The 26,312-nt window shown below is 44.7% G+C and overlaps 1 protein-coding gene across 2 annotated transcripts; it reads right to left on the bottom strand.

Moving 5' to 3' along the window:
• Positions 1-751: 751 nt before the first annotated feature.
• PHF11 (PHD finger protein 11) lies at positions 752-26,312 on the bottom strand. Of its 2 annotated transcripts, XM_076363932.1 has the most exons (12): positions 26,254-26,312; positions 23,173-23,307; positions 22,465-22,583; positions 21,440-21,575; positions 19,683-19,790; positions 18,754-18,887; positions 15,604-15,650; positions 12,288-12,346; positions 10,701-10,767; positions 8,887-9,009; positions 7,508-7,579; positions 752-1,650 (listed from the first exon to the last, which is right to left on the bottom strand). In XM_076363932.1, the coding sequence occupies exons 4-12, from the start codon at positions 21,545-21,547 to the stop codon at positions 1,511-1,513; spliced, it is 858 nt and encodes a 285-aa protein (XP_076220047.1). In that variant the 5' UTR covers positions 21,548-21,575; positions 22,465-22,583; positions 23,173-23,307; positions 26,254-26,312; the 3' UTR covers positions 752-1,510. The 2 variants fall into 2 exon arrangements, with proteins under 2 accessions (XP_076220047.1, XP_076220056.1); XM_076363941.1 differs by lacking the exon at positions 23,173-23,307.

Below are 26,312 nucleotides of genomic sequence, written 5' to 3'. Positions count from 1 at the left end.
GGGAGTTCAGTCTAGGATAGTTGGACAAAATGCTTCCAAATGTGTCATAAATGTTTCTGATCAACAACTTGTTTTGGATTGCAAACTCTAGACTAAAGGTCTAGCTTGGCAGGGGGGTGGAGCAGAAGAGTACAGGACTTGTCCTGAGCTTGTCAGCGATTCAGATCGCTGCTATGAGGAAAAAGAGCTCACATGAGCTTTTATGTCTTTCCCATGACAGTGGATTTGCCTCTTTCTGTGATCAATCCATGCTCCATGATAATGCACTTTTGGCTGAGGTGGCAGGTTTCTAGGCAGAACGGCTGTGAGCAGAGCTTGAGTCCTTGGCGCAGGCAGTAAATGGATTGTGTTTCTAGTCCTGGACAGCCAGCAGGCCTGAACTGTGGAAGCAAGTAAAAATACTGGTATTTTGTTCTATTGGGCACAGCTAATCGTTCTACCCCAAGCGCTTCCGTTTTGGAAGATGTTACTCTCTGCTTACTGATCTCCACCTTCATACAGAACAAGATCAAGTCACAAATTTTGACTAGTCGTGGAACAAGTGCAGCTCTCCTAACAGGACGGTGCTGCAGCCTGTCATGACAGGCGGTGTTTGACATGATCATCAGGGCAATGGGTGACTCTGGTCCCGCTCTGCTCGCTACTGAGAGGCAAGCTGTGGTTGAACCATGGCCTGACAGCGTACCCCCTCCTCGGCTGCGTCCCATGCAAGAGTGAGGCTAGCGAGCATGACTGAACACACCACTTTCTTAAAAACGTTTTATTTTGTTAACTTACCCTTTTGTAGCTAACCAATGCTTTTCTGTATTCAAACAATTTTTTTAAGACAAAACACAGGGAAGTCATAGCCTTTCTTAATGGAGAAAGGAAGATACGGTCCATTGTCTGATCCATTTTACATTGTATATGTTGTTTAGAGTACGATGCCCAACCATTTCTGGTCTGCCTGCAAACACTGTTTCATTGCTGCCATTGCAGCAGAACTAGTTATACATTAAGCAGTCAATCAAGCATTGTTTAATTAAAACAAAAAACCAACAAACTCCTGTTTATAATTCAGAAGGCTTCTTTGAGTGCAAGTTCTGCTAATTTATCTTCTTTGGAAAGCCAAAGCAGCCGTGTGATCCTTAAAACACCGCTGTCTAGCTGCAGACAGCGAAGCAGCTACCGCACACAGTCAGAAGAGGGCTCCCACAGTTAAACTGACTTTAAAAAGCTGATGCTTCTGTGTCTTTGAGAAAAAAGTCTTCACTGGAGGGTGTTGTTGAGCTTTAAAAAAAGCTAAGTTTGGTGTATAACACTCACTGATCCATAGTAAAATTTAAAGAAAGGGACAACTTAAAATTATTGCAACAGTGAGGTATAAAAATGAGTAAAACACCCAGCTCTTGCTGTGTCCCAATCTTGGCAGGGGAAGGGGGGGATAAATTCGACACTGACCAGACGTGCTCTATGGTTTCTATCATTAGAAAACCCTAAATATTGACACCACTACAGACAGACCGAGGGGTTAGTCAGACACTGTACTAGATGTATTAGCGGTGTTCTCTTGGGCCGGAAGGACGACTTCTTTTAAGTCCTGCAGCAGCTCAATCTTGTTATCCAGTCTTTTCCTGCTTTCCAGAAGTTCCTGGATTTTTTCCTCTGTTCCTATTATGAAAAAGAAAGGGATAAAAGCTTTTATTCATGTGCAACTATTACTAATTTAAAATACGTTATATATGCATTAACACATAGCCTACAATGAAACCTCTGCCTTTCTGAAGCCAAGTCTTCAGCCTGCCGCCCTGTACGCTTGGTCTCGTCATGAAGAGATGGACTGTGTGTTGTATGAAAGAGATGACAGCTGAAGTATCGAAGTGTCGGAAGAAAACACAAAGCAGCAGAGTTACATACTCTGCCATCCATATACTGTAGTCTCAGAGCCAGCTACCTTACAGATTTAATTTAAACCATCACAGCAAATGTAAAACTTACTAGTTTAGTTTAGTTACTAACCCCGTGTTATTTTGCATATGAGCTTTACCAGTTCCATTTTCAGAATCCATTTGTATGGGGACTCCTCCAATAAAGATGCATTTTGAATCTTTAAAGATAACATCTCTGAATTGCACACTTACTTAAAGCAAATTTACAAGCCTAATGGAGTTTAGCCACCACCACAATTAAACCTAGAAAGAGATGGTTTGGACAACTGCATTCAACACCTAGAGTCTCAAAAACGTGACTCAAGAGTGTTTAATGTTCCTGCTTCTGGCAAAACCGTTATTGCCAGTATGCTGATGGGGTTAGCCCCGTTCTTCACCTTACTCGCAAAGCCCTGCCTGACTGGGTTTCTGCTGCCATTTTTCTGATGTTGAAGACTATTGAAATCAGTGAGCGCTCGGTAACAGGCCTCGCTAGAATTCAGAAGCATTACCGTAACCTTATATTGTTAACTGTAAGTTTTAAATGAAGCGCCTCCTCTGTTCAGTAACAAAACACGCAGAGGTGTCGGTGACCTCTGAGCAGCAAAGTTAGACAGTGAACACAAACACGTTTTCTCACAGTGCGCGAGAATACCAGAGTTAAGATTTTAGTGAGAAGCAAAAATGTATTTTTCACTTTTTTAGGGGGGAAGACATTGAAGGAGGTCTCCAAAGTTGTAATGGGTGGAGCGGGGAAAGTAGCTCCAGCCGTTTACCCCTGTTCGTTCTGAATTACAGAGCCTGAACCACCCTTAACTGTGATTTCTAAAAAGAAAAGCCTTTGGCCTTCTGCCTTCCCCCTGCTTCTTCCTCTCTGTTCAGAAAGCCCCTCGCTGCTGCTGTTTGTGTGTGTACGTGGAGGACTGTGTATGTGCGCACACTTTCATAACGCATTTTTAAATACATTACCCAATGAGGTTGAGCGCGGATGTTGGAAACGGGCAGCCAGAACGACGGTGGCGTCCACCGCCTCTTGAAAATTCTGGGTAGCAGTACATTGAAGAGGGACCTGACGCCTCACCCTAGCTCTGACTGAAAAAAAAGCAGGTGCCCCCTCTCCTCTCTGCTTTCCTCTGCAGGCGGGTGTCACGGCCCATCGGTGTCCCACCATGGTCCGTGCCCACCCTTCCACAGCGTCAGCTCAACAGTTGACAAGACTGCAATGGAAATCGTCGTCTTCATTGCTTGCCACGGGCAGCCTTTATGGCGTTTCCACGTGGTATCAAGCCTACGTGGTTAAAAGAACTAGCAGGCACATACTTGAAGAAAAAAGCTGGACGTGCACAAGTGGGAGCTGGAGAAAAAACTCTTGGAGAATATTCGGATATGAATTAATAAATTATCAGAAATAAACAAAACTAAGAGGAAACATAACGATTGTGTCACTGTATCCAGCCTATGGGTGACCTACAGACGGAACACATACGGCTCCATTTCTCTTCTTCCAAAAGGATGTGACAAACAGCAACAGCCCAGAGAAAGATGTCAGTGATGGGAATGACTGGCCTACGGGAGCGCTTCCACAGGAAGGCAGATAGATAGATAACAGATTGGGAACCTTCCACCTCATACAGGAGATGACCTAAAGGGAAAGAGTATGTATTCCTGTAAAATCGGGAATGGCCTGAGGAATGTGGACCTGGAATGACTGCACTCGCTCTTCCGTAAGACAAGTGCTAAGGGGCTCTCGGTGAAGGTACCGCACAACAGTTTTAAAACGAAGTGTCGCCTTCTCTGCACAACTAAATTGCAGAATTCACTGCTACAGATCCCCTGAAAACAAATCCTACCAAGGAGCTCAAAAGCTACTGGACAGACTGCTGACCAGCAAGAAGAGGAGATTAAAGCCGACTGAGGTATCGCCCCAAGCAGGAGACATGGCAACAGAGCGGAAAGCAAAACTCAAGGAAGTCACTTTTCCTTGGAGGAGACAAGAAGAAACTCCAACCTAGAATTTTGAAATCACTGATGAGGCAATAGCAGGTCCCACACGAAAAGTTTTAAATGCAGCCAAGTTTGCAGTAAAGCTGCATGCTGCAAAAGGACTGTTTATCCCTGGATATAAAAGGGATTTAAAAAAGCAGTATCAACAACTACAGTTCAGAGTAACCTTGCTGTGCTGATGCGTAAGGCTTTGTAACAGGTTTTGCACGATGATCCAAGAAGTCAAAAAAAGATAAGATGAAAACACGGATTGAAGGTAAAGCACATCAGATGACCCAAAATCATCAGTTCCAGGAAAAAGAGCAGACAGTATTTATACTAGTCCTTCATACACCGTCAGAGAGACTGAGTAGCTAGAGCTTGGAAGACAAATTGGGACACACACACACAAAAAAATTAAAAAAAAAAAAAAAAAAAAAAAAAAAAGGAGCTATTTCCTTCCCTCCCTGCAGTTCCACTTGTAATTAACATGCTTATCATTCCTTTCTGGCTGGTTCATTTTAAGAGCTCCTCCTGGATCAGTTTTGGAACCAACCTTGATGTGTGTTTTCATTATTGACCTTGAAATTAAAAGTAGGCTGACGGGATCAGAAAAGAAGATTGTGTGGTACAGGAAGAACTGAGCTGCTCAAGTAGCGGGGAACTGGAGAGGGGACAGCTGTTACACACGAGCATCACACGGTTGTGTGTATGTAGGTGCCAGTATCAAGAATTTCTCCTGTAAGCGGAGAAGAGGATGAAATAATTGATGCAGCTGTGAAAGAAACAAGTGTGGTCCAAGGTGGTGTCACATGGGGAATTATGAGCGGAGATGTATTAATGCCCTCAGATGAGGCGCTTGCGGAACCCTGTGTCGGATAACTCTGCAACACCCGTCACTCCCATTTCCAAAAGAGGAATTTAAATGTGAGAACAGGACACTAGAGAGGGCCTGGCTTTCTCAGTCAAGTGAAGGTGGAACGGGGGAAACAGCAAACATCACCTTCACGCACTGAACCTCAGCGTTAGCTAATTAAACCCCACCTTTTCACAGGGATAAATTAAAGCAGAAGTTAGAACAAGGATGCTAACTGTTAGCGAGGGAAATGGGAGCAAGAGACCTGCCTATCTGACAAACGGTTTTAACCTCGTTGCTTACAATAGCTGAGACTGGAGTCCAGGCCCCAGGGTTTCCTTCCACACCAGTGGTCCCAAGTGACCGCTCCTGCCCTTGTTTTCATTTCACTCTGTGAGCGCTCTCAGCTTGTTTTTCCAAGCACGTTAACAATTGCCATCAGGTCCAGGGAACTTCTGCTCATAGTGTTTAATGCTCTTAACTGAAACACAACAGCCAGTCTGAACAGCATTCATCAGACAGGAGCAAAGCTGTAATGCAGGGAAGCTGCTGAAGGGAGGCTGCAGAGGAGGAAGGGAAATAACCTGCAGAAACAGGACACGAGTGCGCCCTGCAGGAGAGGGAAGTTCCTCTGGGGTGGAGACCCTTCGGTCTTTTAAAGCTGTGGAACTGTGACTTGCCTTCCCCTTCAGGTCAGCCAGCCAGATTTGGCATACTGTATTTCTAAAGATTCAGGTAGCAAGAGCTTTTATTCAATTATTTATATAATGTTGAGAAAAAAGTTCCTTGGCATTTTCATTTTAAATGGTCATTTTATCAAAATGCTCAGAAGAATAACCTCAGTGCCAAAAACCATACCAACTGCTACTGCAGGGAGAAAATCAGAAGGGCCAAAGCCCAACTAGAACTTAATCTGGCTCCTGCCGTAAAAGACAATAAAAAATGTTTCTGTAAATACATTAGCAACAGAAGGAGGGCTAAGGAGAATCTCCATCCTTTATTGGATGTGGGGGGAAACATAGTGACAAAGGATGAGGCAAAGGCTGAGGTACTTAATGCCTTCTTTGCCTCAGTCTTTAGTAGTAAGACCAGTTGTTCTCCGGGTACCCAGCCACTGAGCTGGAAGACAGGGATGGGGAGCAGAATGAAGCCCCCATAATCCAAGGGGAAATGGTTAGCGACCTGCTACACCACTTAGACACACACAAGTCTATGGGGATGGATGGGATCCACCCAGGGGTATGGAGGGAGCTGGCAGAAGTGCTCACCAAGCCACTTTCCATCATTTATCAGCAGTTCTGGCTAACCGGGGAGGTCCCAGTGAACTGGAGGTTAGCAAATGCGATGCCCATGTACAAGAAGGGCTGGAAGGAGGATCCGGGGAACTACAGGCCTGCCAGTCTGACCTCGGTGCCAGGGAAGATTATGGAGCAGATCATCCTGAGTGCCATCACACAGCACGTACAGGGCAACCAGGTGATCAGGCCCAGTCAGCATCAATTGATGAAAGGCAGGTCCTGCTTGACCAACCTGATCTCCTTCTATGACCAGGTGACCTGCTTAGTGGATGAGGGAAAGGCTGTGGATGTGGTCTACCTGGACTTCAGCAAGGCCTTTGACACTGTCTCCCACAGCATTCTCCTAGGGAAGCTGGCTGCTCGTGGCTTGGACAGGCGTACTCTTCGCTGGGTAAAAAACTGCCTGGATGGCTGGGCCCAAAGAATGGTGGTGAATGGAGTTAACTCCAGTTGGCGGCCGGTCACGAGCGGTGTTCCCCAGGGCTCAGTTTTGGGGCCAGTCTTGTTCAATATCTTTATCAATGATCTGGATGAGGGGATCGAGTGCACCCTCAGTCAGTTTGCAGGCGACACCAAGTTGGGCGGGAGTGTTGATCTGCTCGAGGGTAGGAAGGCTCTGCAGAGGGACCTGGGCAGGCTGGATCGATGGGCCGAGGCCAACTCTATGAGATTCAACAAGGCCAAGTGCCGGGTCCTGCACTTTGGCCACAACAACCCCATGCAGCGCTACAGGCTTGGGGAAGAGTGGCTGGAAAGCTGCCCAGCAGAAAAGGACCTGGGGGTGCTGGTCGACAGCTGGCTGAACATGAGCCGGCAGTGTGCCCAGGCGGCCAAGAAGGCCAATGGCATCCTGGCCTGTATCAGAAATAGTGTGGCCAGCAGGAGTAGGGAAGTGATCGTGCCCCTGTACTCGGCCCTGGTGAGGCCGCACCTCGAATACTGTGTTCAGTTTTGGGCCCCTCACTACAAGAAGGACGTCGAGGTGCTGGAGCGTGTCCAGAGAAGGGCAATGAAGCTGGTGAAGGGTCTGGAGAACAAGTCTTATGAGGAGCGGCTGAGGGAACTGGGGTTGTTTAGCCTGCAGAAAAGGAGGCTGAGGGGAGACCTCATCGCTCTCTACAACTACCTGAGAGGAGGTTGTAGCGAGGTGGGTGTTGGTCTCTTCTCCCAAGTAACAAGCGATAGGATGAGAGGTAACGGCCTCAAGTTGCGCCAGGGGAGGTTTAGATTGGACATGAGGAAAAATTTCTTCACCGAAAGGGTTGCCAAGCATTGGAACAGGCTGCCCAGGGAAGTCGTGGAGTCATCATCCCTGGAAGTATTTAAAAGACACGTAGACGTGGTGCTTAGGGACATGGTTTAGTGGTGGACTTGGCAGTGCTAGGTTAACGGTTGGACTTGATGATCTTAAAGGTCTTTTCCAACCTAAACGATTCTATGCTCTGACAGCTTTTTTCACATACCTGAATGAATATTTGTCAGTACATTTTCAAACAGTCCACAGTCAAAGAGTGATATCACCGTCTCTTCATACTCTGGGGAAAGAGATAATTTGATTTAATATTACTGAACAAAAGTTTACAGAACCCTTGCATTAATGCAGAGCCCTACATTAGAAGTAGCATGAAACAGTACTTATTTTATATCATACCGATTGCTTGAGGTTTTAAGATATCTTCCTTCTCATATATTGAGAAAGAAGGATCAATTTCTCAATTCTACTTTCTTTTTTTTTTTTTAGTTTCATACAGAAAACAGGAAAAGGGACCTACCTGTAATTCCCTTTCTGGGTCTGCACCAGGTGAACAGTCGTGTCAGGACTGCACGTGTAATGGCAGGACTGACCATACCAATTCCTCTTGACAGACCATGTGACAGGTGGGACAGTGCTATCGCTGTTCGATGTTAAAAACCAGCCCAAAATTATGTCTCAGTTTCATAACTGAGGCTTCCAATGAAACAAAACAAACACCTACAGAGTTTGCATGACTGCTAAGAGGTTTGCTTAATGGTGAAAACCTTTGAACCCCTAATGTGCCCTGGACTTCATTACTGCTTCTAGCAGCTGCTGTCATGTTACACGCAAGCTGCTCGCGAGGAAGATTTAGCCAGGTGGGACATTTCACTTTCCATGCATGTGCTTCAGTTACTTTGCATAAATTAGCATCCTTTATCCAAAGGTATTATTCATAACTTTGTAAAACTGGGAGGACAATAGGAGAGGAAGGTTTGAAATTCTCTTTTTTAACTGTGTTGTGGACAAAGCAGCATTAGAGTGGAATCCTCCAAGAACAAAGTGCTTCATACAAGCTGATAATTAAACCCATAAAACCCCCAAATACACACTAACAGTTGACATTAAAGTTCTAATTAATCATCCAAAGACTTAAAATGTACATACTCAGGGATTTCTCCCTCAAAAGAGAGGGCTGATTGATATTAACAGGTAGCTGGTCCCTCTGTGAAGCTGTAAGAGCAACACAGACTCATGATCCAAATAAAACCTCCTGGTTCTTTTCAGGACCTCTCTCTTCTTCAGTGCCTGGGAGAAGAGGTCTGGCTGAACCTACCTATGCTTATGCCAACGGGTAAAAGGTGGCTTCAAAAATTCAAAGATGAAGGCCTTACTAGAGCATGCTGAGTTGGCAGCTCTTCCCCTCTGCTGACATGGGTATACCAAAAAATACTCACTCTCCACATGCTGTGCAGCTGCAGAAATAAGACAGGACCCAGTTATTTGGCACTACAGAAGTATCCTCAGGAAGGTGACCCAGGGCCGAGTGCCTGGCATTCAGATCAGCGTTTCTGCTCTGAGAGCAGAGTCCCCCATGGGTCTCCATACCTGTTTCTGAAGTGTTGTCATCCATCAGTTTCTCCTGCGCCAGGTGAAGTGTGTCCAGCATTTCTTCAAATATGTCATCCAGAAGCCCGGCTTGCTTGCATTTCCTAAGAAAGTCTATTCGGACTGTTAAAACATAAAAACACACACTCTCATACAGAAGTGATCCTGACCACAGCTGCATGGGCTTCACTCGCTCGCTTCAGAAACAAAGACTTTGGTTTAAGTCCCTCTTCCAGTAACAAACACTTATGCAAATCTGTGGCTCCTCCAGTTACCCATTCAGCCCTTTTCAGTGGGAACAAAAATGTGGTCAAGCAAACGTAAACATTGCACTGGGTATAGAATTACCTAAGCTCTAGATTTGGCTTCATTCATCAAAAGCAAATATCTCCACAACTCTAAATGCACCATTCCTAAAGCCTCCTGATATCCCCTAGTATAGGAAAGCAAGTGCTTTGTCTTGCCTTTTTTTTTTTTTCTTCCAGTCCTCAGGACCACACCATGGACTGAACAGGCTAAAGGACAGAAAATAGTGCAAGAAGTGAATCAGTATTGGATTTGGTAAGAGAATTAAGTCTATTTTTACTCCAAGTGATCCAGGCATTAAACTTGGTTATTACAGCCCATTTTATACACCTACTTTGTCAGATTTGGACTGCTAGGGAAATAACTACCTATTTTTTCTTCATCTCAGAGTAGCAGGTCAGTGACAGGTTTCAGTAAGATCAGTTCAATGGGCTGTTCAAAAGGAAAGGGCTATCAGACAGCTCACAGAAGTCTGCCAGTCTCCATTAAAAACAATGTTACTTTTTACTGGAGACATTTGTGAGAAAAGAAAAGTCATTTCACTTACACCAGATGCCCTACAAGTATTTCAGGATTCTTTATAGGTTCCCTGTTCTTTATAGTGGTAGTAAAAATTCAGAAAAAACATTAGGCAGCCACCTACTGTTACAATACCATGCCCATATACTAAGCATAGCCATGGGAAGGCGAATAATCACCACTAATGCCTTCCAAACTTCCAAGCGACAGCATAATCCCGACAAGCAATTGCAGCAGGACTTTTGGGGTAACATGAAAACTGCAGAACTGAAGGATGGGTCCAGTGGTTGATTTCACTGTTGTAATACCATATTTATGCAGGAAAATACCACATTGTGCTAAGCACCCTATGTACATCTAGCGTTCAAAATAACATAAGCGTGCGGTGGCAGCAATAACTGTAGCAGCGTTTAGCAAGTCCCATTCCTACCCGGTGAGCCAGAGCTCCTGTTCAAGGTGTGCTGAACTCCTCTCTCACTGCTGGGTTACTGCTCAAGCCCCCGCTCCTCACAGCACCTCCTCTGCTAACCCATTCCAGAGCACCACCTGGCAGAACTGCACCCTTCTCCTTCAAGAGGAGCTCAGCCCAAGGAGACCGAGGTGAAGAAGAAATGATTACATTTTACATTTAACTGTATTGATATGGAGGCGGGGGCAGTCAGGCAGAGGCAACCCTGTTTGCTGGAGACACACAGCTGAACACAGCAGCCAGCCAGAGCAGGGGCATTCCCGGGTGAATTCACCGGTTCACATCACACAGCAAGTCTCGGCCAAAGCACTGAGGTTTGTTTGCCGCACAACTATTAAAACCTGCACAGTCACTCTGCAAATCAGACTTCCGCTCCCTTGCCAGAGCTTGGAGAGTCACTCGTCTCGGGAGAATAATAAAGATACCTTTGCAGCATCGCTGCTGTCAACCATCTCCAAGCTCTGAATTTCAACGTAACAGATCACAGTATCCCCTAGTTGTTCTATAAAGTGAGTCGCACCTTTATGCCTGTTGTTTTTTCTTTTTAGTATCCGTAAACTGTTTTCTTCTGCTGTCTCTTCTGCGCTCTGTAAAAAAATCAAAACAACATATTTTTACATCATACTGACATTTACTGCTTTGTTTTCATTATCTTACCTCTGTATTAGCAGAAAGATAAAAAGCAGCCCATACTTCTGTGAACACAGTCAGCTTCTCTGCACAGCTAATGATATTCCTCTCCAGACATTCCATTTTTAAGAAGGGAAGCAAAAATTGCTTCAAAGCACAAACTCTATTTTTTCTTTAAGAAAAGCCCGACACCTGGGACACCACCCTCCTTAATTACTGCATTTGCAAATGGCACAGATGTTAACAAATGCCTACTGCTAACTCCCAGTGCAAATGATGTTTAGCTCCCTAGACCTGATGTAACACTAGAAAGGATTTGAGAAGAGCGGGGGAATATTTTTCTTTCCCTTTGGGCAGGACGCAGTCATTCTCTGCTGTTCCACGTCATAGCGCAGTACTACAAATAATTCTTAAGCTCTGCCACAAAATGCCACCGGTGTAAAAATGCATTGCTTACTCAATGGTAAACTATCCCACAGTGCTAAATCCTGGAGCCCCCCAGCTTCTTATTTGCAGTGTTTGTACTGATTTCCGAGATCGCTAGCACTGGAGAGCAGCAGAAACAGCACATTACCATGGGTAACAGGTCAAATGAATCTCAGTTACAATACCAGGAACGTAAGTGGATTTACAGCTGAGAAATTCTTGGAGACAAATAACCTACCCTTATAAGAGTACTACATAAAAGCTGCAAAGATCATCCACATCCCCTCACATGACCTCCCTTTAATCTCAAGACCTGGAAAAGGCAGAAGTTTTTCCCCAAGGAAAGCTGGATGCTAATCCCTCTAGAAAGGAGAAATCCCACCCCCGCTCCCCCCAAGAGTCAATGGGAGTTCCCATGCATACTTCTGTGGAGCCAAGAGAATCACCTCAAAACTTAGAAAACCTGTAAGTACAGCTTATTTTAACAACAGCCTCTAAAACAACTCCCCCTCCAACCAGAGGGATGCTCTGCTTGATAGCTCCCCAACCCTTGGGAAGGCCATCTTCACTGGCAGAGCTGAGAACTACCTGATCTGCAATGAAAATGTGCCAGATTTACCACAAGCGCAGGCTCACAAATGAGTAAGTGCCAGTTTAAAAGGCCAAGTGACTCATCAAAAGCAGTTTTTCATGGAAACTGAGTCAAGCCCTAAGCAAATCTGAGTACTTCCAAAGAAAAGGAGCCCCCAAAGGGAAGCTCTTTCTGGTCATGTCAAGATCACAGCCACCAAGTCAGCCTGGTTCGGAGGTTCCTATCACATTTGTGCCGTGTTACCTGAGGGCAGCATTGGCTCTGCCTGAAGCAGCTCCAAATGCAAACAGTTTTGTTTTAACAGAATGACAAGATCAAAACAAGGCAGCTGTAAAGGAAAAGTTATTGCTTCTGTGAGGAAGTCTCTTTCTGAATACACTGCCAAAATACTTCACTAACGAAGTCCTTTGCTATAGCAGATGTGGGTTCCTGTTTTAGAACTACTTAATTCAGAATTACCATTTGTTCCATGATGGTGGAAGATTTCAGTGCATGCCTTCTCCTCTTATTAGCTGCATCTAGGAATCAAGAAACAAAGTAACAAATATGTGTCAACTTCAAACCGACGATTTCACATCATTCAAATTCTTTTTCCCAAAAAGCTACAGAAGTAAGGCACTTCGGGTGGCAAGGCAAGAGTATGTTTCAGCTTCCCCAAATACCTGACATTTCAGTGGAATTCACATTATTTCCATGTAGGAAAAATTACAAGCCTGAACCATTAGGAAGAAGTGCAAATCACTGTAGCATTAGGGTATCACTTTGCCTTTTACCTCAGTAAATCAAACCCCAGTTTTTAACATAAGATTTTTCACTGTGGCAGAGTGAACTTATTCTCCCTGGCAGCAGCACTACCTCTAAGTGGTAAAAACTTCAGGCAAATTTATGAAAGATGACTGGTTTTTTTCCAGCCAATTCTTGTTTATGTTACTACACCGTCAAAACTAAGACTGCATAAAGAATTATTTCAGGTGTCCCAAAGACACGCAAATGGCATTAGGTTTTTCATCATTACGACGACCCTCCTAGAAAGCCTCCAGAAGCAATTTGACTTGTAAGTTTAGTATTATTTATGCTACAAAGTGGTTTTAGTGACGTGGTATGAGATCTCCGCAAAATCATCTGCTTTTGCTCTGTCCTTTCTATTAGCATGCACCAGCCTCTCTCCAACATCATAACTGGCAGCTGCTGAAAACAGCTACAGCATCACAAGCAGAGAAGGCTAACTCTGGCAAGGAAGACATGGCAGGAGCAGAGAAAGCTAGAGAAGAGTTCAGCCACCCACCAAAACCTGAGGGTTTTAAACGCAGTGGGGTTATATGCCCCATTCCTGTTTAACTCTACATCCTTTGGGCAGCACTTAGTAAGGTTTTTCCTGTTAGAAATCATCCTATTAAGAGGAATGAGGAGTTACTGTTGGTACAGGAAGGCTGTTGAAACAAGTTTGGGTTTTGGGTACCGGTGCTGTACATTTGCATTTTTCATGGCCTGAAAGGAAATCATAGCCTCTTACTTCATCCAAAATAGAGCTGGGTGGCCTGATTTGGAGCAATCTAGGAGATGCTGGTGTAGGTACAAAGTGTTCCTTGCTGTCTAGCACATCTTCGACCTGTGGTAGGATTTTCTCAGCTCTTCCTGATGTTTGCTTTAGGGATGTCTTATAAAACGAGAGGAACACAGTCCGAAGAGCAGCCCAACTCTTCCTGCTCCCCACAGTGTTCTCCGCTCCTCTACGTTTGTCAGCCTTTACTCTGGGCACATCCAACACTTCCAGTTAAGCAGAGGTTGGAGCCTGTTTCCAAGTCCAAACTGCCCTCCCATCCCTGCTGCACAGAGCTGCAAGGAGACCTCTTGGCCCCTAAGGCACCCTATCCCCTTCCAATCACACAGCAGAGCCCTGACATTTCAGCACAGAAATGTTGTCTGGACCAAGAACAAGGGGGTGTTCCTTGACCCCATTTTCTCTAAGCTACTGGGGAAAACAGGCCTTGAGAGGCAGCCCTTTTGTACCAGCTCCTGCTCTCACACGGCCCAGTGCTGGCTCAGCCTGCCCCAGGAGAACAGCTGAGCTACTTCACCTGGGTTGGATCCTGAAAGTCAAAACTCTACCATGGAGCCACAGCGCTTCCATCCCAGCCTGTCTCGGTCCCCGCCCTGTGCGGACCTGCAAACACCCTCAGCACACGTGTCCCCTGCCTGCCCAGATGGGCCAGGAGTGGGCCAGAGTACCTGCTACTTCAGCCAACTAATCAGCAGATACTCCTGGCTATTGAGCACCATGCACACGTCTGAGAGCTGCTCAGAGGCAGGAGACATTGGGCTTGGGGAACCAAGCATCATTTACCCAACTCTCACAGCTGCTCCCCACCTCCTGGGGTACAGCTACTCTCTCAGACAGAGGTGGGAGAAGCTCATTCAGGAGGCAAGGCAGACACTGCCAGCAGAATCCATTTGCCCCTCATAAACAGAGGGTTTCCAAATTAAGTGGCTCTGGAAGATCTCCTCTAGGAGAAAACTCTCTTCTCAGGGAACAGGCCATACATTGTATATGCAGCACCTGAAGGCACTAAAACCTTCAACCTTGTAAGATTTAAGCCTTCCTTATGAAGGAGGTGACCTAATGCCTTAATCTCATCTCATACTGGAAACGAAGCAATCCTGGCCCTGTCTAGTACTTGGGCAGGAGACCACCTGGGACCCTGGACAGACCCAACAAACTAACAACCATTAGACCACAGAAATCAAATTAATTTTAAAAAGGGAGGGATTGTCAGGCCTCAGAACTACAGATAAGTAAAAAGCAAAACTACTACGTGAAATAAGAAGCCGCATTTGTTTAGTGAACCATAGCAATATCAGGAGTTAAACGGACTGTATGTCTGGCTAAGAAGCCCCAGGCCCTATGGCTAAAAGTTTAAACGATAATCACCTAACCCACCCCTTGAGTGGCATCAGGGTGGAGCCAGACTTTGTCGAGAAGATTAGCCAAAGTTTGCTAGACTTCAGTGGGAGCACACCACTCTTAGCATTAGTGCTCACAGTCCGACTGAGCTTAACTTCAAAGTGAAGGCCAGTCTAGGACTCACTCCGTTTTGAGCAGGATTGTATGCATTAGGTTAACAAAGTCACAGCTTTGGTTGGTTAATTCAGTGAGATTCCTGACTACCCCTGAATCAGCAAGGACCAGGACTGCCAAATTAAGCTGCATTTCTGTAGCAAAGGAAGCAATTCTTAAACAGGCGTTGTGTAACCCTTTTGTTACACTTCAAAAGCTCTTTGGGATCCTTCAGAATGAAAGGCCCTACATAAAAAACTACTGCTGTGAATATGGAAGATGCAAATATGAACGTTTTAACGTAACTACAGATAAAAATCCCAAGGTGACCACTCCTGTAACAGCCCCCTCTTTGCTAATCAAGTGCAAGCTTGCACATCACTCGTTAGTGTGGCTCTCATCCCTCACGTGGATTTTACAAGCTGCTTGGGCCTACCTGCCCGCACACAGAATAATTCCATGAAGGATCAGGTCCACAGTGTTTTAAGTCAGTTTTGAGGGAGATTTGGAGAAGAGAAAATATAAACATTTCCTACTTCAAAAAACCTTCTCGATTTTTGTGCATATGCATGGATCTCAACCAAACCACTCCTGCAAGATTAGAAATCCACCACTCGATATAAAGGTGGAGTAACATTTATTTTGTTCAAATGAGTTATTGACTGTAGGATGCAAACTTTTAAAACAAATGAAATCAACGAAGCCATTAAAGAAACTCACCATAGTGATTGGTCCTATTGCCTGGGTCATGTTTTGGGCAGAACACTCTAAAATTTAAGTTCAATTTTAAGAAAAAGAGAAAAAGTATTAATAAATATGTAAACAGTTATGCTGACTGATTTTAACAGATATTTTCCCCTCTTTTCATTGAATGTAAATTGAAAGACGCTTAAAAAAATTATCAGGATTTTTGTTCAGCCTTACCCACCTAGAAAAGCACCTGCTGTAAAGTCACATACATGCGCAAGCTTGTATTCGTACTTTTAGAGCCTCGGTGGACTCTGAACACTGAAGCTTTGAATTATCAGTTCCATTACCCCACTCTGTTTGGACTTGCTCACTGTTTAAATCCTGAGTCAGACACATTTCATCTGGTGTGGCGATCAAACACTGTGGCAGAGGTACTCTTATTGAAACACCTTATTAAAATGAGATTCATGCTGTCAAGATGAAATACCACAGTACTAATATTGCTTGATTGTAGCTACTGCTGTTCTGCCCCCTTGCCCTGTACCACTCAGGCCAGGTCCAGAACCTCTTTAGATGTATCTGCTTACCAGTGAGCTTCAACTTATAAGCCCTGCCTGACATGCTGGCACAGCCACACAGCACTGCACTGCCACGTGCAGTACCGGTTACTTGCCTGGAGACCTCTGTGCCCCTCCATTTCCACTGCCCAGTGCTGATGAGGTGGTCCCCAAATCCTGAGGAAGTAGGGCACCCCGTCTGAGATCCAGTAGCTTAAAGCTGTTCAATCCATTCATGCCTTAAAGACTTTAGTAATATGCGAGATGGGAATATTTTCTAGGAGAGCAATGTGAATTCCTTGGAAGAGGCAAAATGCAAGAAATACAGCTGGAAATATTCCTTATCTTCTGGATACAATAACGTGTACAGAATGTGAACCAGCTTCTATAATATGCCTTTCTTACAGAAGGATCCCAAATCACTTTTTAAGCAAAACTGCCTTGTCAAGAGTGTGGTTTGGCAGATCTCTTCATTACAAATCTATTTGCCAAGTCTAATGCTCAAGTGTTTGGAAGCAATTTTTAAAGGGAACTGCATTTGCTAGGACATTTTCTAATTATTGTCATTCTTTTATTTTAACAAAATAGAAGCACTGACCTTAGAAACGCAGTCTGTTTCCTTGACGAGCCAGCTTTTTTGCATGAAATTCATTTTGATGCACAAAAAAAGAGATTTATGCATGCCTAACAATTCAATCAGAAAGCTAAGTACTGGAGGCACCTTATTTACAACTCTAAATTTCTAATATTGCCCTTTGGAGGTTGGTTTTTTCCTCCCCTCCCTTTAATTCTATTCTGTCCCAGTTAAAAACAACCTTCCTAAGTACAAGAACATCTTATAAAGAACAGACAATACCTTTTACTACTCAAGCCACTTTATTTGGAAGCACTTCCCTACTATCATTTTTGCAAGATGGCAGTACAAATTACGCTTATTTCCCCACCTCTGCTCTTACTAGCCACTTCCATAGCACTGTATGCCTTCTCTTTTTTGTTCTGCTCTATTTGTTTTGATAATCACTGCTCATCATCACAACGATGGCAACTCAGAATTTGAAAACACCATCTCTCTCTCGAAGGAAGTCTCTCTTTTGGTATGCTTTTCAGCATGTTAGATTTCACCATGAAAAAGTGTGTGGGGCTGTCAATCCATGTCCACTGTTTTTCAATTCCTGTTAGTCTTCTCTCCAATAATTTCAGGCTAGCGACAAATTTTGTGCTTTATTTATGCCGCTGGTACTGTGCAAAAGTCTTTGGGTTCAAATCCCTGAAACCTGCCTCACCATCTTTCTCTAATCCAGTCCTTTTTCGTCTCTTCAATACAGGTTGCTATAGCCTAGTTTCCTGTATTTCTTTATAGGACAAGCAACTAGTCTCAGTGACTTAATACAAGGCATTTTTAAGGGTCCCTCTTCCAAACCTCCAAGGTCACCAGCTCAGAAAACCACCAAATCATACTATATATTCAACCACTTCTTTATCAGTTTGTATGTAGACTGTTATCAGTCCCATTAATTTTTCAACATCTTGAGAAGTTCAGTCTTCTTCAGCCTGAGGTATCCTTTCTAAAGCTATATGATGAGAGCCATTTATTCTGTGATCACGGAAAGCTTCCATCTTCCCAGCTACACTCTTTCATGGGCTTTGCAGAATCCTGAAGGCTTTATAAGCATAAACTAAACATACCATCTTCCCTATACAGATGGGCTTACAGCCTTGCAGAAAGACGTATTTATTTTGGACTGAGCGCCCTAGTGAAGCAGCCAGGAGTGCAAGTGTTTTGACACAAAAGGACCCACCTTCCACTACTACTAAGGACTGCACTAGTCCATGTCTTCCTGAAACAAGTAGTGATTAGATGGTCTACCAGGTTAATCTAAGACTAACATGGCCTGTGATCTCTCTGGCCTTGCACAGAAATGGACATCAGGGGTTTTATGCACCTCAGACTTTACCTTCAGCACTCCAAAAGGTCCCTAAAGTCCCAATTTCTCAACCCCTTCATCTGCATCCTCCAAACAACTCGTTCCATCTAATGGCAATGCAGGCAGCCCAAGGGCAAGGGAAACCAGGACTAGCATGATCAGGACAGAAAATTTACTTAAAGTCTGTTTAATTGTGTTAATGCTAGCAAAGTACTTGAAATATAAGAAGGTATTTGGCAGGAATACAAAGTTCTCTGCTGGCATATGGAGGGAAAATGACCAGAATTTGCCTAATGTGAACAGACCTAGAAGTGCTATAGCCTGGTCTGTGCTCAGACAACATTTACTGAAGCTTCTGAACCAACAGAACTTGAGTGACATTAATAAAAATCTTGGTCCTTGAAGACTAGCTAGATAGCCAGTAAGGACTGACTTCCTCAGTTTTGGCCTCGTGATCTTTCAGGTGTGTTACAGGCTCAAACACTGAATAGATTCCTTCCCACTGCTGTGATGTTTTCCTGTGAAAGGAAAACATTTCCCCTATTGCTTGGGAACAGAGGATCAAGCATCACTTTAAGAGAGGAGAACATATTTCCTTTTTAAAAAACTTTAAAAACCACACAATTTTTAAGTCTCTCTTCCTGACACCACTACCAAAACTTTGACAATAATTAGTTAGAAAATATTTGGTTAAATACCGGTAGACTCCATTTACTTCATCAGTTTCTATTGCTGCATCATCGCAGCGTGCACAAAAGTAGTGATAACTTCTGCGACAGGCTCTTTCCTCACATCCCACAGTGGCTCCTTTCTTACGACAGAAGTTGCACACCTGGAACAGGATGAGGTTTAGCAGGTAAGCATTACAGGCAGCTACTGAAAATCTTGCCACAGAAGGCAAATACTATCCTCTGTGGGAAAATCAAATCTTTCATTGCAAGTCGCCTCTGTATAACTCCTCAGGCAAGTTCACTCCTGCAAACTCGTACCCTGGTCATTATTTCAGCCACTTTTTTGCTATTTTGACTCTATTTCATACTGATGAATTTGTAAAATGATGCAGAGCGCTATGTGGGGGCACTGGGCAACTTTCCCCCCGCCTCCCCTAAATCTTGCCCGAGTTATTTCAATTCCTATTGGTATTAGTGCTTGTATTTATGTTTTCTAGGCTAACTTCATAATGAAAAGAGTTCCACCCAGGAGGTAAGGGAAGAGGGCAGCTGAGGACAAAGCCAGTAAGAAAAACCTCATACAAATAACCTTCCTTCTGCTAAAACCAGAAGGTGTTTCCCTTTACACTTATGGATTGCATAATTTTGTTTCAGGCACTGGCTTAGTCCTTTACCTAAGTCTCTTAGGAAACTTAGACTAAGGACTTAGTCTCTTAGTCTTTTGTCTTGGGGGAGGGGGGAAAAGAAAAACCAACACATTTTAATACAAAATGAACTAAATTTCACCAAATATAATGTCAAAACAATGCTTCTAACTCTAAATCTGTAATTTCCCTAATCTTAGTAGAACAGAAGGACCAAGTACTCTTCTGCATTTTTTTAAGCATAAAACAGGCCAGACAACCTTCAGTACTATGAGATAGGACTAAGTGCAGATTCAGAAAGAAACTCCTTACCAGCCGCTTTCCTCTCTTGAGTTCTTTCAACACTGATGCCACATCAAACCTTATATCCAGATTATCTGGGTTATACTCTTCAGATTCCACAAATCCTGAGGAAAATAACTGAAGACAAAAGAGACGATATTAAGAATTAATAGACGGACTCGGTCACCAGTGCAGAAAAGAGGGGAAGGGTATATCTTTTCTTCTTGCACTTGCCCTACCTAAGAAGGCTGATTTTTCTCTGTGTTTTTAAGAGGTTTCACCTACACTGAACAGGGAGCTGTGCTTAAACCTTTTCCCAGTCAGAAGAAGTTCCTCTGTCTACATAGGAGATTTCACACAACCTGAAGGTCAACTAAGAAAAGATAACAGGGTGAGAAAGTGAACTTAGTATGAAATGTGAATGAAGAAAGTCTGGAAGTCCAGGCTACCCAGAGTAAGGAGGAGAAGCTCTTCGGCTGACAGACCTCCACACCTTGAACATCTTGTTATCTGCCCAGTTTTTCAGCCTTACAGCTAGATGCAACATTTCTCTGTAATAAAGTTTCCACACAGTCCAATGCTGACAACAGTTGACTGCATGAGAAACATAGGAACATTGTACAAAGCCTGGGAGAAACCCACAAAAAATTTATACATGCACATTCGGGCCACTTTAATTCCCACAGGAATGCTGAGCCATGACAATAAGTGAGGAAGGGGAAGTTCTTAGCAACTTTTTTCTAATCACTATATATAGCTAATTCCAAACAAAAGCGAGCTACTCTTATGTCAACTGGCAGGCACAGTCTGTCTGCTCAGAAGGTGATAGCTAACTGCAAAAAACCCAAACAGCACAGAGAAGCCGAAGGCAGAGAAATTAGTAAAGTTGTCGCGCAAAAAAAAAAAAAAAAAAAGAGAGCTAGAGAGAGAAAGTTTCAACATTGTAGCAACATTATAGTTGTAACAAAACCTGTTCCAAACAAAACACCCAAGTAACACTGTAAAATAGGTATCAGATGTTTCTGAAACATTCTGCTAAAAAAAAAAAAAAAAAGCAGTAGAAAAATAAAGATGTAAACATAAAACCTGCGAGAATAAGAAGGCTGGAACAGTGAAAGCCAGAAAGCTGTTCCAGCAGCAGATCCATCTCCTGCAGTAAGCGACCCTCACTGAAGGGAAAATATGGCATCTGTAATTGATTCTGCACATCAAGAACCAGCGCCACTAAGATCCCAGAATAAAGGGAAGGCATTTTGACAGCAAGAAGAGTAAATACATTCTAGGATCGTAGCATGCTTAGAGCTTCACAGATATTTTTATACAATCAACTTCTGCTATTTTTATTCCTTATTTTACATAAGGCACAGACTGGCAAGTTTTTTTACCTTGATATATCAAGTGATGTGAATATTTTCCTGCAAAGGTTTAAGTAAGCACACAACTTTCTGTGGTCTGAGAAGCCTCATTCAATTTAGTGTCTCAAGAAGGCCTATTCCTACTGCTAGACTGTGTATCTAGAACTGTTGATCAGGACAGACACACATGAAAACACCACAAAACAACGTGTCCAGCTGTGCAGCCGTGTCCTCCTCCTCCTCCCCCTCTCCAAAATTCTGGCCAAGCCCTGTTGCTTTCCATAGCTTTTCAATCTAATATAAGCTTGCTGGTTTGGGTAACTAACCATTCAGACACCATTGTAGAGTCAAAAATAGACAAGCAGTGGAAACTTCCCCTTTAGCCCTTCTTCTCCATTCCTGTTAGATACCGACCAACTAAAAGCCACTCACCAGACAATCCTGATGAGCTGCAATATTTCGCTCTTTGGCAATATACATTACAGAACCAGCCTCCCCGTCTGAACAAAACGCACATGTTCTTCTCACCATCTTCGCCATTATCCGGAAAACACCTAGAGCAGGAAAACTGGGACAAAACATAAAGCAATTGATGCAACTATCATATGCCAAGCAGGATGAATAGAGGAAAGCAGAGCTTGCTAGCACTTGCCCTCTAACTGCTCCTTCACCTACATCCCCTGAACTTTGGTGCTTTGCTCCTCCAGCAACAACTACTAGTAGAATAGGCAAAGCCCGCCCTTGGGCCAGCGCTGGCATGGAAACCAGCTCCCAGGAGCTCCAGCAGTTAGAGCAGGAGGAAAACTGGTTTCTTTCCTCTTGGAAAGTCACTAACAAGTCATAAGGGGTAATACAAGAGTTTTCAAGCTTGCTCGGCAATACCTGCTCCAACAACAGGCCCAAGAGCGGGCCAGCAAGTCATGCCCTAGATGTGAAACCCCTTTTATTTGGAGGAGGTCAATCATTCATAGCAGTGCTTTCCTTAAGCTAGTTCTGCCACATGTGGGTCTGCAAGTCAACCGAGGAGAGTCCCCAAACTTTTCCAGTGCCTTCCAGGAGTTCACAGAAAACAAGGAAGAAACACCAATTCCTTACTGTAAAAAGGATGTAGCAAAGAAGCGTGGAGAGGCTAGCAAGTAAAAAGGGGCAGAAGGCAGAATCAGAAATGAGAGATTTGAACATTCCCTCTCAATGAGGTGGAGCGCTAACATGAGTGACATATTATCATGTATCCTGGGATTTGCCCAATGGACACCTGTTCCCTTTTTCTGGCCATATCCACTCAAGTCTTAATTGTTCTTCTTCACACAGTCTCTCTTTTCCCTCAGCAGCTGCAAAATTTTAAGGCCAGCTACTTATTTCACAAAACAGTCTAAATGCTTCTGGATAAGCCTTTACCCACATCCCCCACCAGTAGTTTAGAGCATCATGCCACACATTAGTAGCAGAAGTTTTACTTTGTCTGTAGTTTCTGTGCAAGTCCACTGCAGAAATCTTCAACAATTTCCCACTCCTAGTAGGTGTGATACTCCAAACTGCCCTTTGCTGGAGACGTCACCTCTGACAGCACAAACTCCTGTAGGATAAGGGTAAGAAAAGTCTGCTTTTACTTTCAAGAAATAAGAAGATTTGAAGGTAAATTATTCTAGTGAGAGAGAGGCAGTAAGGTCCAAGTACAAAACGGGCAGGAAATCTCACAGTCTAGCAAATCTTGCAACCTTTCTGTGGCTTTCAACAGCCAACCTCTGTTTTCATTAGTTCCCATCTCCCTTCCATAAAACGGAGGGGATAGTCTCAAGTGAGAACAACACCAGACTAGAAGGGGATTTTTTTTTTTTTCCTCTGGCTCTGCCACTGAGAATTTACTTAATCACAGCAAGTCACTTCGCCTCCACACACATCTGGGGTTTTTTCCCCCATCCTTCTATCTCTTGTAAGCGAGGTAGGGTAGAGACTGATTTCCAATATCCATCTATACAGTGATCATCACATCAGTCTCAGAACTTAAGCATTAAATAAATACGACAGAAAGAAACAGAAATGTATAGAAATAGAAATATTAGAAATAAAATAGAAAACAAAGACAGAAAGAAATTAAAAAGCAGAACAAGCTAGAGTTTGAACGGTCTAGAACTCAGGAAAGGTTCTCTGCAGCAAGCTAATACCTGGAATCGATGCAGATACATAGGCCCTGCTCAGGCCCAGTCAGAGGATCCAGCTCTGGGAATTTCGTGAGGAAGAGGCTAAAGGTGGAGTCTACAGTCCCTGGTGTTCTTACAGGCTCGGGAGAAATCCTGGTGCTGCAGGAGAACAGAGGACCTTAAGTCAAGGTCAGCTTTTGGGTTACTCCAGCACCTCTGCAGGAACCCTGAAGCGGTGGAAGGACAGCCCTTGGCCATTCCTCACTGCAGAAGCAGCCAGCTTGCACCCGCTGCCCCATTTAGCTCAGTATCCTGCCCCCCACAGGAGTGTTGCTTCGGCCCTGTGCTCTTCCCTAGCTTTTTGCTACAGATTACTGCCAGGGAGAGGATACTGAGCTAAGCAGGGCAATGGATCCGGCTGGCTGCTCTCAAGTGAGAAGAGAATGGCTAAGGGCGTGGTTCCAGTTCCATAGTTTAAATACATTTCGCTTAAACAACCCCTTGTTTTCACAGATCTTAAGCCTGCCACTCACGGATTCCATTTGACACCCCAGGATCTGTCTGAAAAGGCAAGACAGTTGTTCCTTACTCAGCTCCTCCAGTAACACTCGTGACAGCACAGATCTGTTGTTCTTTCTCCTACTGTCTCTTTTTCAAGTTGAAGAATCTGAAACAATTTAGTTGTTCCTTGTACCGAAGCTGCTCCACATCTTTGATCATCCCTGTCACTTCTCAATCTCTTCGCTACTCCTGCTATGTTCCAAGAGGAGCAAACGACCTTCAAAAGGGTGGGCTACCATTTACAATGCAAAATCACAATGGCATTCTGCATTTTTCTCTTCTTTTCTTAATAATGCTTAATGTTTCAATCACATTTTAGAGTGCTTCTGAGCATGGAGCTGGCACTTTCATAGAACTACGTATCATAGTCCCCCAGATCTCTTTCCTAAGTGGTATCAGATAAGGCATCAGCATTATGATTGTTGCTTTGACACATGCATCATTTTCCACTTATTAATGCTGGATTTTCACCTGCTATTTTATAGTCAAATCACTCGCTGTCACAAAGTCCTTCTGCAACTCTTCACAGCCAGCTTTCCCTTTCACTGACACTCCACTAATGACAGAGCAAATGAAGCCGCAAAACAGAAGACAGAGGAGAAGCAGCTGAGGGAAAGAAACAGTCACGTGCCTCTGGCTGCTTCTCTGGTACCTGCGCCGTTTCCTACAAGCAGGGTTTACTTTGCAACAAAATGGAAGAAATCGGGAAACGAAACAGAAAGTAAAAAGGGACAAGAACGTTGGCAAGTGCACAGGGATCGTGTCACTTCCAAATACAGCTTGCTGAAACACTACCAGTTTGTCTAAGTATTTTCTCTCCAGAACCAATTCTGAAAGCGTCTTTGCACATAAATACACACATTTTACACAGGAGGAAACTACGGCACAGAATGTCACTTGGCATACTTGTAGGGGAGTAAGGAAAAGAACCCAAGTCCCCTGACTTCCAGCACGCTACCGAAACCCACTGCCCTAGCTCCTGCTCTGCTCTCCTCTTCACCTCAGTATAGTTAAAGATTTGATTTATTGAAGTAGGGAGAAAGAAAGAAATTACACACCTGTTACCCCACATTCACTGCGTCCTCCATTTGCACTTTGTGGGGAAAGAAGCACTGATGGTCATATATTAGCTGGGCATGACCTACACAAGCCCCCTCCCCATTCTCCCCCAAGTCATTAGCAGCTTAAACGCACCCAGCCTTTGCAAGGCTTTCAGAACAAAACCAAAGAAATCTATCTTTCTGATTACCTTTTACTTGCTACAGGGGAAATATTTTTAAGAATATAAAAAAATATTTTCTTTAGAAAGGTATATGTTAACGTATCTGACCCAAGTGATGGGGGTGACTGGAGAGCTCCTCATTAGATCTAAACTCTCACCTATTCACAAGATCACAGAATCATAGAATGGTTGGGTTAAAGATCATCTAGTCCAACCCTCCCGCCATGGGCAGGGACATCTTTCACCACATCAGGTTGCTCAAAGCCCCGTCCAACCTGACCTTGAACACTACCAATGATGGGGCATCCACAACTTCTCTGGGCAACCTGTGCCAGCGTCTCACCATCCTCATCATAAAAAACGTCTTCCTTATGTCCAATCTAAACCTACTCTCTTTCAGTTTAAGACCGTTGCCCCTTGTCCTGTCACAACAGCACCTGAGAGAAGGGCTCAGTCTTTCTTATAACCCCCCTTTATATACTGAAAGGCCACCGTAAGGTCTTCCCGGAGCCTTCTCTTCTCCAGGCTGAACAACCCCAACTCTCAGCCTTTCCTCAGAGGAGAGGCGTTTCATCCCCTGACCATTTTCGTGGCCCTCCTCTGGACCCGCTCCAACAGGTCCGTGTCTTTCCTGCGCTGCGGACCCCAGAGCTGGACGCGGCACTCCAGGTGGGAGATGTTTGGACTTGTACTGTTAGAGGTCCTCAAACGCTCCCTGATGCGCTTTATAGAATAACACCTCACTCTTTACTGACACGCCGCTTCCAGCATTTTAAAAGTGGCAGTGTCATTTTTAAGACACTAACGGCTCCCGCCTTGCCACGACCACGAAGTGCCACGCGGTAGAACTTGAGGAAGAAGGATGCGGATCGACCCTCCGCCGATTTGGACACCTGGGCGCTGAGGCGGGGCTGGGATGGGACATGCTGAGGTGATGTCTTCCCTCATGTCCTGGTGCTTCGAGGCCTAAGCAGGGCGAGCTGTCATCGGGCCGGGCCTGCCTCGGCCCTGAGCCTCCCGGGGCGGCAGTGCCGCCCCGGGAGGCTCAGGGCCGAGGCAGGCCCGGTCGCGGGGGGGGGGGGGGGGGGGGGGCGGTCTCCAAGACAACGGCCACCTCCGCTGAGGGAAATCCGGGGTCGCCCTCACAGCACCTCCCCCAGCCCCGTTCTCCCCCGAGCTCCAGCCGGGCCCATTCATTGAGACTCGGGGGGGGGGGGGGGGGAGGCGGGGGGAGAATGGGCCAGGCACCGAGAGGGGCGCCGAACACCGGGTGGACCCCAGTCCGTGTGTCGTCCCCCCCCCGTTTCCTCAGTGAGACTTACCGCGGGGCGGTGGGAACCATCCACCCTCGTCCTCACAGCCCGGCCCGCACAAGCAGCCA

The sequence above is a fragment of the Aptenodytes patagonicus genome, chromosome 1 (assembly GCF_965638725.1).
Source record: "Aptenodytes patagonicus chromosome 1, bAptPat1.pri.cur, whole genome shotgun sequence".
Lineage (NCBI taxonomy): Eukaryota > Metazoa > Chordata > Aves > Sphenisciformes > Spheniscidae > Aptenodytes > Aptenodytes patagonicus.
This window is presented reverse-complemented; position numbering and strand designations above follow the sequence as displayed.

Excerpts from the sequence above, each read along its gene's own strand:
- PHF11 (XM_076363932.1), bottom strand. The coding sequence starts at position 21,547 with ATGGCGAAGATGGTGAGAAGAACATGTGCGTTTTGTTCAGACGGGGAG. Across the intron at positions 12,347-15,603 it reads CAATAGGACCAATCACTATG|ATGCAGCTAATAAGAGGAGA; the intron begins GTGAGTTTCTTT and ends CTTGATTCCTAG. Across the intron at positions 10,768-12,287 it reads CCACCATCATGGAACAAATG|AGCGCAGAAGAGACAGCAGA; the intron begins GTAATTCTGAAT and ends ATTTTTTTACAG.